Raw genomic sequence first — 13,319 nt, 5'->3', positions numbered from 1 at the left:
TAAATTTTCAATTGCCTAGTCTGTATTTTGTCCTTGATTTACAGATCAACACTCGCTGCATGATACAATCGATATGATGAGAATAAATAGCCAGGGACGCACGATGCGAATCCGTGAGATGCAAGAGTGGCTCAACCACTCGCATGGCGGGCGTTAGCGTTCCTGAGAATATCTCTTCGATGAAGAAAAAGAGAAGAAGCAGGGTCAGCTAGCTGAACCCCTGTGTCACGTTAATGTACATACTTGCAAGTACCTACTTATATCAACAATACAATAACAATTCATTACTATTCGACCACGTATTGCGAACGCTTTAAATACCATCAAGAGGAGAGTCTATGAGATGAACACGAGATGACAGGGTGTGATGAGATGATAATCGTACTAATGTCACGCCACGTGCCATATGTGGCATTTCGCGCGTGCTCGCTCGCATTTCTCGTGATTTTTACGATCGACGGCATGCACGCGGAAAAGGAGAGGCAGGGTACTTATTTCGTCGCTTGTTCAAGATAAGCAATAAGATCCCCCCGTTCCTGCGGCTTCTTCAATCCGGCAAACACCATTTTCGTGCCGGGAATGTACTTCTTTGGGTTTTCCAGGTACTCGAATAAGGTATCCTTATTCCAAGTGATACCTAAAAAGTGGTTTTACATGTGAATTAGAATTAGATGCACAAATAAATATTTATATTTTTAAATATATGTGATAATTAGAATTATAGATAATAAAAAATAATGAAATTGAATGCTATTTACAAATTTATTGTCCTTATTGTTGTTTTGATAAATTACTAAATATGTACCTTTCGCTTTATTGGCATCGGTATATAGATAACCTGGAGCTTGACCGGTTTTCCTACCAATGAGACCATGTAAATTGGGACCTACTTTGTGCTTGCCACCTGCTTCGACAGTATGGCACTGTGCGCATCTTTGGACGAAAAGCTAGAAAAACAAAATATACACAATTGCATCAGTAAGTTACCATTTATAAAACTATTATTCATCACATTATATTATTATATTATCATTTATAGAACTATCTTTCATCACATCCATTATAATATTGCTAAAACATTACATCACACTTGCAAAACGTTTAATACAAATATTTAACACATGCTCATTACCTTCTTTCCTTTCTCTGGATCACCTGCCGGAACACCCATATTTGTTTAATTCTCTAGTCTGGAAAAAAATATTCAATAATTATTTTCAAAAATTGTAATATTAACAAAACAGAGAAACTAATCTTTATCATCTGTGTTACATATTTTATTAAAGATTGTATCTCTCATTATTAATGTTTAATAAAAAATCCATTATCAAGTTTATTTAATGAGTGTATATAATAATAATATCGAGGATAAGAATAATATTAACAACAGATATAAAATATATAATTTTATTGAATAAAGTTAAGATTTGAATTGGAAGTTAAATTCTCAAATAACGAAGATAGTCATCGATAAATGATCGACCTTTCGATTACAATATGACGATATGTTGTTTCGCAAGAGCGATTTCGAAAAATTGGCGCCAACAAGAGAATATTTTTTCTACTGCTATTCTATGCGCTTTGCTTTGCCAACGTGAACGAAACACAGACATTGGTCAACATAGAACGAAAATATACTCTTAAGCATACTTCTAACTCAAATGCACACAGATGTATATAAAGAAGTCTCTCTTTTATATAATCTCTTAAATTTATTTATAATATTCTAAAAAATATTTATAAATCTTGAATCTAAATAAATAATATATATAATAAAAAAATTAATTTGCAGCATAACTCCTTGGTGTTAAAATTTTCATTTCCGTCAGTTTATATAACGACAAATTCTCTTTCTCTCTCTATTATATAATTTAAAAAGTTCTAAATATGTATATTATATTGTTATAAAAATTGTATGTAATATTTCTCGTTCTATTCTTTAAAATGTATTTGTAATATTTTTTTATTACATATATATGTTGTTTTTTTATTATGTAAGAAATGTAATTCTTTCGTCATATACAACGTCACAACGTATGACGTATCTAGAGAATTTTGAAGACACGTCACGCTCGCGGTATATATAACACGAAGCAATCATGTACGCAAATATTATCAAGATTACATTTATCATATTATAAATCAAAGAAACTCTTTGCAGCACGTGATACCAAAGTTCATTCAAGACAGATATCCGGATGAATAAAAAAAAACAATAATGTAACGGGATAAAGAAAGCGCAAAAAAAAGTATAGTCACGTGCAGCTAATCGTAAAGCCCGTATCAGACTACGCATTGAAGATTGAGATTCAAGATTCAAGATTAAAATTTGACCAATCAGGACAAAGAAATTTTAGTCCCTTTTGTTCTGATTAGTCAAATTTCAATCTTTAGTCTTCAATCTTCAATTTTCAATGCGTAGTCTGATACGGGCTTTAGAAGATTGAACTTTGAGCCCAATTTATAAACTATTAATTTTTGCCCGATTCTTGTTCTAAATCATCTATACTATAGATAGCGAAAAGCTATGATAAGCGCGATTAGCGCTATTTGATATTAAATTAATTGGTTGATAGTTGATTGAAGTCTCTCGAACTTGAAATTTCGATCAATCGGCGATAGTCACATTTTCGACTTCCCCCGCAACGACCTTGAGCAAAAGTGTCATACTTCGATTGTAAAGATAACTGGTTGAAACATTCTAACAATTCTAACACTGGCTCAGGGCCAGGGTTAGACACGTTACGTAAGTCGTTCTCGTCTTGTACGAGAAGGTCGGAAATGAAGCGACCTTCATTCAGAGAGGAAAGGCACCGCGAGATTTTCCAAATTTTCTTTTTGCTTTTCGCAAAAGTGCGTTTTTCAAATCCTGTACTTTCGAGAATAGGATTCCATTTCTGGTTATAAGATCGACTCGAATCATATTTCGCTGACGCGGGAGCGAGCGAACACGTGGTACAGATCATCGACGGGGATTAAGGTGAGATCAATTCGGAAAAGAAAAGAGGCTCGTCTATCTTCAATACGCACTGTGCGTGCACGCTTCCTGCGTGCGTGCTTGTTCTACTCACTGAACGTTCCTGTCACACGGAAAAATTGTAGCTAATTTGATCGTCGTCCGATCGTGAATAGCGGTCCCGATCGATGTAGAGCCACTGGTCTACCACAGGCTGGTCGCGACTACGAAATGCGAATTCGGGATAATTCAATGGATGATGCAACGCATTGCTCGTTGAGTACGGACACATGACGGCCACCGCTAGATGGCGACAAGAAATTGGCCGCCAACTTTTGTATTTGTTATATATTATCTATACTTAATCCTACTTATCTATTAGTTTTGATAACAATTGATGATATTTAGTTCTATACAAATTATTAAAAATATAATTATTAATAATATATATATAGACCCTGCCCTCTTCCTACCCCCTTCTAGAGACTCGCTATTTAAAGCATGTCACAAAACGGCAGTTTGTGATTGGTCCGCCATTTTTTGCCCATTCGCGTTAGTTTTATTGATTGACTAATCGGGACAAAGAAATCTTTACCCTGATTGGTCAATCAAACGGTTATACACTTGTAACGTCTAGAGAAATGCAGATTGAGATTGACCATATTTTTCTCCTTCGTAAAATTTTAATTAAAAAATAGCAGATTCTATTATGACGCGATTCTGATTAGAGTTTTTAAATTTTCATTGCGTTAAATACAAGATGCGACATTGGAAAATTAAGGTATTGTCCCATGACAGTCAGAATCTCGGAAAACGGAATTTCGGAAACGGAAAAATAATAGACCCAGACAGCACAAGGATGTCCTTAGGACGTCCAAAGGGCATCCAGGACATACATGTAGGATATCCTGAGGATATCCTATTTTAATCCTCGGATCTCCTCTGGATGTCCTGAGGAAGAGTAAATGATAGCCGAATACTAGCCTCTGGAGAATCCAGGGAGATCCTGTGAAACATCTGTGGAACATCTTAAGGATTTCTATAGGATATGTTAGGGATATTTTTCATACGTTAAAAGGAACAAATTCTAAAATTTAAATATAAATTAAGATTGCGTTCTGTTATTTACTGCCAATACTAAAAATCTAATACTAAAAATAGTTCACGTTCTTTAAAATTTGACGTTTTCGTGCTGTACATGAATATTTTAGGTTTGGCTTCCGGATTTGAGTCGTGTAATATTTTAAAAACAATCCAATATCTGAATTCCCTATGTTGGGATTGCATCAGAAATTGAACTGATAAAAAATAATTATATTTTTAATTTCCTGTTAGTTGCTCTTTGCAAGCTTTATATAATTCTCATGACCAAATCTCAAATACGAGTTCGCGCGTCGCATAGCGGTAAACAAACGAACTAGCGGTTGAATACTATTTTTTGTAAAGTTTTTGGAATGTTGCGCATAGTAACATTTCTCATGAAATATTAAATAAATAATAATTTTGAATATATGAAAATGTGCGCATCAAATTCCATTTTTAATATTAAACGAAATTAATGTTAACAATTAATTGCACATGTGTATATCCTCTGGAAATCCAAAGGACATCCAATATAATAGACAGGGCAGATATCCTACAGACATCCATGGGTTATCCAATGGACATTTATAGGACATTAATACTTATTATTACAATACTAAAAATTTCTAAATTATATTAAATAGCCTACATAAGCGAAAGTAATCATGTATGCATATTAAATTTTCATAAAATATATTTATAATAATATCTTAAAACATCCTACAAATATCCTGAACCATCCTGGACATATTCAGGATGATCCTGAGGACGTTTTGTGCTGTCTGGGGAGTGGGGATCAACCAATCAGAATTATTTGAAGAAATTTAGACTTATTTAAATCAGTTTAAATACAAAAGATTATCGGGATTGAATTCTCATGTATATAAGAAAGATTTCATTGTTAATAAATATTGTTCGGTAAGTATTTATTAATTTATAAATATTTAATTTTTTATCGATAGTTATTTTTTATAAATAGTTATTGTCTGTCAAAAATTGTGCGCTTGTCGAGCCAGAATTTTTGTGACCGAGTTTTCCATAGACTAACATATTTCCGGAATTTTTTAAAATCGAATGATTTATTCTTATCGTTTTATAACAAGAAAATAATTACTACAATAGAAGAATCCGTAAAAAATGAAATTTGGATGCATTTTTCATTATAACAGAAGATAATAAAGAAATTTTCTAAATTGAAAGACAGTTTGAGGTTAGAATAGCATTCCGTTTTCCGTAAGTCACTCCATGGGGAACGAGGCCATCGAATCGGATTAGCAAACTTTTCCGAAATTCCGACTGTCATGGGACGGCACCCTCAAAGTTTCTTTATTACTTCATTGCTAATAAAGGGAAATTAATAGCGTATTCGAATGAAGCAGATTAGATCGCTCTGAGAGCGATTAATGACGTCATTGCATCGTCTCTGCCAATAAAAGACTTGAATTCATAGTAAAATAGTGATTAATTGATCCTGCTTCATTCGAAAACACTATAAAATAGTTCTGAAAATCATGTACACTGTTTCATATAGAGTTTCTTTTCTATATGACAAATTTTGCTTTATGTCGTTCGTCCAAGAATGGCGATATTGACAGAATAATAATAATCAATCGCTCTCTTAATGCGCGAGGAAGACGTACTGAATTAATAAAAATTAAAAAAAAGAGCCATTAAAGAAAAGATTGGTAAATCCGATACTATTAATTTTTTTAAATTGAAGATAATTACGAGACATGGTAAATGTCACAAAAGGCATTTTAGTCGAATGGTAAGTTTATTTATATAAAAAATATAATTTGTGTTAATAATAAATTACGAACTAACAGAATAAGATTTATTCTATGTAATCCAAATCTTCAGAAATATTAAATTGTTTATTGAGATCCTGTTCCGAGATGTTAAATTTAGTTCTGCACCAACTCTGTATAGCAAAAATATTGTCCGTCCATATATTAGTTAGCTCCTTGGTCCTCTAACGAAGCATTACATATGTAAAATAGTAATATTTTCTCGTTAATTCCAATAAAATTTAATAATCTTATTAAGTAGAATACAAGAATGTTAATCAAAGTTGTCACTTGATATTTAAAAGGGAAATACATTATTAAATTAATAATATTAAATTATATAATTATATTAAATTAATTATTAGATTTATTTTAATGCTTGACTATACCTGTGCTTTCTCTTTTATTTCTACAATTGCTTCTGGATTAACTTCGCTGAATTTGGCAATTTGCTTTTTAATTTCTTGTTCCTCTTTCTTTAATCGTTCCACTTCCTCTAATAAGTTTCTTTTCTCTTCTGTATCATTCTTCAATTCCTATATAATAAATGATAATTGAGAAAAATATTAGATATGAATTTAATATTAATAATAATAGTAAATTAAATATGTAATGTTAATTATTGTGTCACCTTTTCTTTCTGTATTTCTTCCTTTAGCTTTTGAAGCTTAAATTCTGTTTCCACTATCTTTTTGCTTGTATCAGCTATTTTGCGTTCCGTTGCAGCAATAGTTTCTCTGTTAGAGTGTTATTTTTTAAGTATTTTCTTTTTTGTGGTTTGAACATAGCAATATATAATTTTCGCAGAATACTACCCTGGGAATTTCCAAAAGTATATAGAATTGCCAATTTTGTCGGATTGTACTAAACCATCATCCACTAATGCTTGTAGTACATCTTGGACAGATTGCACCACAATTTTCTTTTCCTTTGATGCAATCTTTTCAATTTCCTTTAGCGTAAAGAATTCTTTTTTTTCATGAAATATTTGTATTATTCTTAAACGTTTCTCATCAAGAGAAACACCTTTTTTTTTGGACATGATGGTATCTACAATATTACAAAGATCATATTGTGTATATTTAGTGATGCAGCTATGAAACAGTTTCTTCTACATTTGGATGAAACATCTGCACTGGGAAGAAAGTTTATAATTCAAGATCTGGATGAGAGACACCTATTTATATCTGCCGATATATTAGAAACTTTGCAAGCAAAAGTAGACGATCTAATGGATCAGATATCGTTTACATTGGCCGAAAAATAAATGTAAACAAAAGAACATAAAAATTAGCTCTTAAGATCTGTAATGCTAAAGTCAAAAAATGGCTCGAGAATCTGGTAGAATAAAGGATGCGTTTCAAAAGAGAGTCCTCGATGATGTTGCTCGTAAACGTAGGCAAAAGAAGGCCCTGGAAGCATTGGAGCAGGATAATTTTCATGATGATCCACACGCTGATTTAGGTATAAATCAGCCATAAAAATACACGTATTCCAAGTATCTTACAATGAATAATATCATAATTGATTTTCTTATTATAGTGATGAGCAAGAAAGTACCTAAATTTCAAGAGACACTAGACAATAGAGGTGGCAGCAGAAAAAAGAAAACCCGTTCTGCAGAGTATTACAAGCAACGCTTTCGCAAAACTTTTGCTCAGCTTGTCGAAGAAGATCTTAATGTTAATGCTAATCCACCGAATTATACCTGTGCTCAAGCACCACCATCTCGATTTCCCGAGAGGCATTTTTGTGCAGTATGTGGTTTTCCCAGTAATTACACATGCATACCTTGTGGTGCTAGATATTGTTGCATAAAGTGTCTAGGTACTCATCTAGATACAAGATGTATGAAATGGACAGTTTAAAAATTGGCACAATTTTATTTTGGAATAAAATTAATACACCTCAAAATCTATGGCCATTTTCTATCAACACCTATCGAGTTGTTTAGGAGAAATGCATAAAAATACATTGTGTATATATTGATGAAACATAATTGATAAAAATATTTATAAAATCTAATAATTTGTAACAATAAAAACCACTGTTTTGCACTTAAAGTTTGACATACCTCTAAACTCTGAAAATAATTCCAAAAAATCATTCAATTTGTTTTCGTCGAAATTCACAATATAAAGTAAGTATTACCTAATTACACAAATAGTCTAAATAATCTTGTATGAAAGTTTATAATGTAACAAAAATTTGAACTAGAAAGATTGTATTTAATAACAACTGTAGTCGAAGTGACATATGTGGCTTTATATACGATATCTTTCATTCAATCTCTTATTATGAACTTTTTGTAACGAAGTTGTCTTTTCAGTTGCACTTTTTTGTATTTAATTTCTTCATTAGTCGCTTTCCATTTACATCAAAACTCAGATAATTCTCACTTGCGTTCTCTCTCGCTCGCACGTAGCATACATGCGAGTGAGAGAGAACGCAAGTGAGAATTATCTGAGTTTTGATGTAAATGGAAAGCAACAATTATTTCTCTTTTCAAAGTGTACATACATCTACGTAATTTTTATGCACAGAGAAAGTGTTAACAGGTAACAGATAGATACCACTGACTGCACAGGCCAATCACAGCTATTCCTCTGAAGAATGAGATGACTGTGATTGGCCAGTTTTAGAACTACAGATGTATTAAACCCGATTAATTTGGAGGATCCACTTCGACCAAACTCCGATTAAATTAATCGACGTCCGATATCCAATAGGAGAATTCGTTTTATATAAAACGAGTAAAGCCCGTATCAGACTATGTATTGAAAATTAAGGATTGAAGATTAAGGGCCAATTTCACCAAGCTCGGTTAGATTAACCGACGGTTAAAATTAGTAGGGTGGCCAACAGAAAATAGAGGTGAAGAAAAACCAAGTATTCATATCATTTCAGTTGGAACCCTGCCAATTTTAACCGTCGGTTCATCTAATGCTGTGTTCCGATTCCCCACCCGGGTGCACCCGATATCATAGTATATGTCACGTATACTATAATATCGGGTGCACCCGGGTGAGGAATCGGAACACAGTCTAACCGAGCTTGGTGAAATTGGCCCTAAAGCCAGTATCAGACTACGCATTGAAGATTGAGATTCAAGATTCAAGATTGAAATTTGACCAATCAGGACAAAGAAATTTTAGTTTCTTTTGTTCTGATTAGTCAAATTCCAATCTTTAATCTTCAATCTTCAATTTTCAATGCGTAGTCTGATACGGGCTTAATACTTCTACAATATTGTTAGAAGCAAAATGATAAAGAATTTGATTTCATACTTATAATTGTCTTTATTATAATTTTATTACTTATGTAAATATATATATGCATATATAAATAAAATATATTTTTGAATATATTTTTGTTCGCTTTTATATCTTTAAAAATTAATTTAACTTTTTAACTTAAATTTAATAATAAATTGAATATAAGGATGACAAAAAGACTGCACGTTTTTACCAATTGATAACGCCATATTGCAATTTAGTTCTAATTTTTCCAAGGGTAAACTTTTAGATGGCGCTAAAAACATTATACCAAAAAATAACATGGGAGTTTGACGATTCTGGTTTTGCGTTGTGATGTTCGATACTTATTAAAAGAGAATGGTTTTGAAATGTTTTTTGTGTAAAACTACTTATAAAAGGAATGAAAAGGATGTACAAATGCATAAGTAAGTATATTTTATCTTGTATAGAACATTGTGTTCGAAACGGCTGCAAGCGCAGCTGTTAAATTATAAAAGGTAAGGTTAGATTATGTTTACTTGCGTTTTATACATAAGAGACATTTAAAACATTAATAAATATTTTATAACAATAATAACGTTGAATTATACAAAATAATAAGTAATATATTCATTATCATTTTCAGAATTCCAAAAAAGGAACACATAATTAAATTATGGCTATCTGTATTAAATATGGAACAAATAAATCCAAATGCAAGACTTTGTTCAAAACACTTCACAAAAGAGGATTTCATGATGAGTGTAGTTGGGGAAAGAAAATATATAAAACCTGATGCAGTTCCATCAATGTATCTACAAAAAGATAAGAAAAACACTGGATGTAGCAGCTTTAAGGAAGAGAACATACAGAATACATCAATGAATCTACAGAAGAATGAGGAACACACTGGATGTAGCAGCTTTAAGGAAGAGAACATACAGAATACATCAATGAATCTACAGAAGGATGAGGAAAACATTGGATGTAGCAGCTTTAAGGAAGAGAACATACAGAATACATCAATGAATCTACAGAAGGATGAGGAAAACACTGGATGTAGCAGCTTTAAGGAAGAGAACATACAGAATACACAAAACTGCAATATAAAACATACATCTTTAAAAAGGTAAAATTAGTTTACAAATAAGACATTGAATAATAAATATTGTTTACGTATTATTTTCATGTTTATATGTTAAGTTTATATATTAAGTTATTATATGTTAATTGTATATGTTATAGATCCTTATCAACGGAACACTCAGCTGAAGAAGAACCTCTAAAAAATATTAAAAGAATTACTGACATAGATATCAAAAAGATTTCACAATCACCATTAGAAGCAGAAGTATGTTTGGAAGTACTGATTGAAGAACTGCACGAAAAACAGAAGAAAGTGAAACATTTTAGAGATAAAGTTGGCAAACTGCAAAAAACAGTGAAGAATTTACGCTCATTAATAAAGATTTTAAAAGATAACAAGTTAATAACAAGCACAGCTAGAGATATATTAAAAGTAAGTTAAAAATTTCAAATAAACAAGTTCAAATAAACAAGTTAGTATATATTTTATACAACATAGTAAATATAGTAAAAATACCTCCTTAAGATGAGACAGTTTTATTTTGTTTTTCAGTTGATAGAATCCCCCGCACTTGTAGCAATAGTACAAAAAATACTTTCAGGCAAACATAGATTTAATGCTTTTCCTCCAGAATTAAAAACCTTCGCAACTACATTACATTTTTACTCTCCTAAAGCCTATGACTTCGTCCGAAGAATATTTATAAATATTTTACCACACCCTTCAACAATTCGTAAATGGTACTATTCTATCGACGGATCACCTGAAATTTCACAACCTGCACTAGATTGTTTAACGAAAAAATCACGCGAAGCTGTTGAAAAGAAACGCACTATTCTTTGTGGTTTGCAAATTGATGATATGTCTATTAGAAAACATATTCACTTTAATGGAAAAGAATACATAGGTTTTATCAATTTTGGGACACAAATAGATAACGATGAATTACCCTTAGCTAAGGAAGCAGTTGTCATTATGGCAATAGCTATTAATGAACATTGGAAAATATCAGTTGCATATTATTTCATCGATGCATTGACTGCAAATGATCGTGCAAATATTATTACAAACGTTTTAAGAAGTATCCATGAAACAGGTATTGACATCATTTCATTAATATTTGACGGTCCACAATATAATTTTGCTATGGCAAATATATTAGGTGCAAATTTACAAGTTGATAAAGCGTTACAGGTATTTTTTCCGCATCCCATTACCAAAAAACCAGCATATATCATATTAGATGCATGTCATATGATTAAATTAGTTAGAAACTGTTTTGCTAAATACTGCATACTGCAAATATACATAAAGTCCTTCAAAATAAGAACAATGAAGAGATACGATATGATTTTGTGGAGAAGTTGATACACATACAAGAAAAATATGGACTACATATAAATATCAAAGTTAGACTTCGACACTTAAACTGGCAGAACGAAAAAATAAAAGTCTGTCTCGTTGTCTAAGTTTTAAGTAATAGTGTATCAATTGGAATACAGTACCTGCGAGAATTTTTTGAATTCTCAGAATTCGCAAATAGTGAGGTAATAGAAGTACTGCTTAATCTTTAAGAGGATGCCGGATATCGAATATTAGTTAAAATGCAAAATATTTTTGTTGATTATAGATATCAACAAATCATTTTCCATAATTAAAGTATACATAATAACGGAGTGCGGGGTTTATGATTTTATATAAAAAGTGAAAAAAAATTAAAAAATTACAGTTTTGTTATCGGTTAACATTTACTTAATATAAAAAATTTGTAATCTGCACGTGCCTAACAAGTGGACTCCGCACTCGGTATTTTATCAAAGAATATCAGTGAACTTTGAGAAGTGAGTTTAGAAGCTTTATAAAAAATATTTTACTCTGCAAAATTTTGCACACCGAAATGTTTTTTACTAGGCTTCTAAATACATTTTTAAACGTTCACTTATATTCTTTCATGCATTTCCGAGTGGAGAGATATCTTACTTTGCACGTACACATTGCAAAACTTTTATATTAAGCAAATATATAATTATTATGGCCGGTAAAACCTCCGGCATCCTCTTAATGATATTTTTGATCTGTTAAATTCTCGAAATAAGTTTTGTACTACTCCATCCAAACGACTTATTACTACGGAAAATTTAATAGAAATTACACAAAGAATTAATTGTTTCATAGATCTTATTGTTTGAAATATCGAGGAATTTCAATTTTACATTCAAAACGCAGAACTGGATTTTTTGGATTAATTGTTACTTTAAATAGTGTCGTAGAAATATTTAAGAATTGGATACAATCAATGTTGCTGCAATATAATTGCAATGATCTGTGCTGTATGGGTAGTAATATATCGTATCTTTTAACATATAAATTGTCACAGGACCACTTAGAATTATTTTTTTTCTACAGTACGAAGTCATTGCGGTCGCAATAATAATCCAACTTATATGCAATTCATGACAGTATTTAAACAATTGCTAACCCATGCACAAGTTGGTAGTTCGAAATATGCGAATACCGTTGCTCAGAACGATACTATCCTTTTAAACGTTACTTCCACTAATATACATAGAGGTATTGATGATATCTATATGACTGACGAAAATCACACTGAAGATTTGAATAATAATTATCACCTATTCGATCATCGTCAATTGTATCCCAATTAAAAATTACATTTTTATTTTCAAATGGCGCGGTGAGCGTGACGTGCGTTTGCGCATTGCGAGCAAGGGGTCGTTCTCACTAAGCGCGTCAAGCGGTCGCGTCACGACACGACGCGACGGCAGTTCAAGACATGGCGTTTTTTGTTATTCACACTGAACGCGTCGCGGCAAATCAACGCATGCGCAGAATGTACTAGTTCGCCAGGTTATTGGTTGCAATAAACGTGTACATAACCTTTAAATTAAAATATAGTACAAATCTGATTATCTGTTTTCTGTAAAACAGTATATGACCTAAAACAGTGTATTAAATATCGGAGACCCACGATTGAAACAGAGTGAGTATAGTATGTATGTATGAAATTATGTTATTATGGCAAACGCGAGAATGTCGAGCAACCAAACGAACCAAACCGACGCGTCGCGCAAGAAGGTCGCGTCGGAGATGATGCAATAAAACAGACGTTCTGATTGGTTACCTTGTAACGCGACGCATGACGCGACGCG

At 32.1% G+C, this 13,319-nt stretch overlaps 4 protein-coding genes across 5 annotated transcripts; 2 read left to right on the top strand and 2 right to left on the bottom strand.

Moving 5' to 3' along the window:
* LOC115243016 (cytochrome c-2) lies at positions 1-3,234 on the bottom strand. Its single transcript, XM_029819665.1, has 4 exons — positions 3,072-3,234; positions 1,133-1,190; positions 806-947; positions 1-637 (listed from the first exon to the last, which is right to left on the bottom strand). The coding sequence occupies exons 2-4, from the start codon at positions 1,169-1,171 to the stop codon at positions 492-494; spliced, it is 327 nt and encodes a 108-aa protein (XP_029675525.1). The 5' UTR covers positions 1,172-1,190; positions 3,072-3,234; the 3' UTR covers positions 1-491.
* A 2,533-nt stretch (positions 3,235-5,767) lies between these two features.
* Positions 5,768-7,740, top strand: LOC115243010 (general transcription factor IIH subunit 5). The gene is made up of 3 exons (XM_029819656.1): positions 5,768-5,807; positions 6,913-7,290; positions 7,369-7,740. Exons 1-2 carry the CDS (start codon positions 5,773-5,775, stop codon positions 7,091-7,093), a joined length of 216 nt encoding a protein of 71 aa, XP_029675516.1. The 5' UTR covers positions 5,768-5,772; the 3' UTR covers positions 7,094-7,290; positions 7,369-7,740.
* Positions 5,798-8,242, bottom strand: LOC115243008 (meiotic nuclear division protein 1 homolog). Of its 2 annotated transcripts, none has more exons than XM_029819654.1 (5): positions 7,978-8,242; positions 6,642-6,876; positions 6,458-6,563; positions 6,216-6,362; positions 5,798-6,011 (listed from the first exon to the last, which is right to left on the bottom strand). In XM_029819654.1, exons 2-5 carry the CDS (start codon positions 6,866-6,868, stop codon positions 5,874-5,876), a joined length of 618 nt encoding a protein of 205 aa, XP_029675514.1. In that variant the 5' UTR covers positions 6,869-6,876; positions 7,978-8,242; the 3' UTR covers positions 5,798-5,873. The 2 variants fall into 2 exon arrangements, with proteins under 2 accessions (XP_029675514.1, XP_029675513.1); XM_029819653.1 differs by having other exon boundaries at positions 7,901-8,241.
* Positions 6,937-7,740, top strand: LOC115243009 (zinc finger HIT domain-containing protein 1). The gene is made up of 2 exons (XM_029819655.1): positions 6,937-7,290; positions 7,369-7,740. The coding sequence occupies exons 1-2, from the start codon at positions 7,152-7,154 to the stop codon at positions 7,692-7,694; spliced, it is 465 nt and encodes a 154-aa protein (XP_029675515.1). The 5' UTR covers positions 6,937-7,151; the 3' UTR covers positions 7,695-7,740.
* Positions 8,243-13,319: the final 5,077 nt, after the last annotated feature.

The sequence above is a fragment of the Formica exsecta genome, unplaced genomic scaffold (genome assembly GCF_003651465.1).
Source record: "Formica exsecta isolate Colony F162 unplaced genomic scaffold, ASM365146v1 scaffold667, whole genome shotgun sequence".
Taxonomy (NCBI): domain Eukaryota; kingdom Metazoa; phylum Arthropoda; class Insecta; order Hymenoptera; family Formicidae; genus Formica; species Formica exsecta.
Note: the sequence above shows the minus strand (reverse complement) of the source record. Positions and strands in the feature narration are given on the sequence as shown.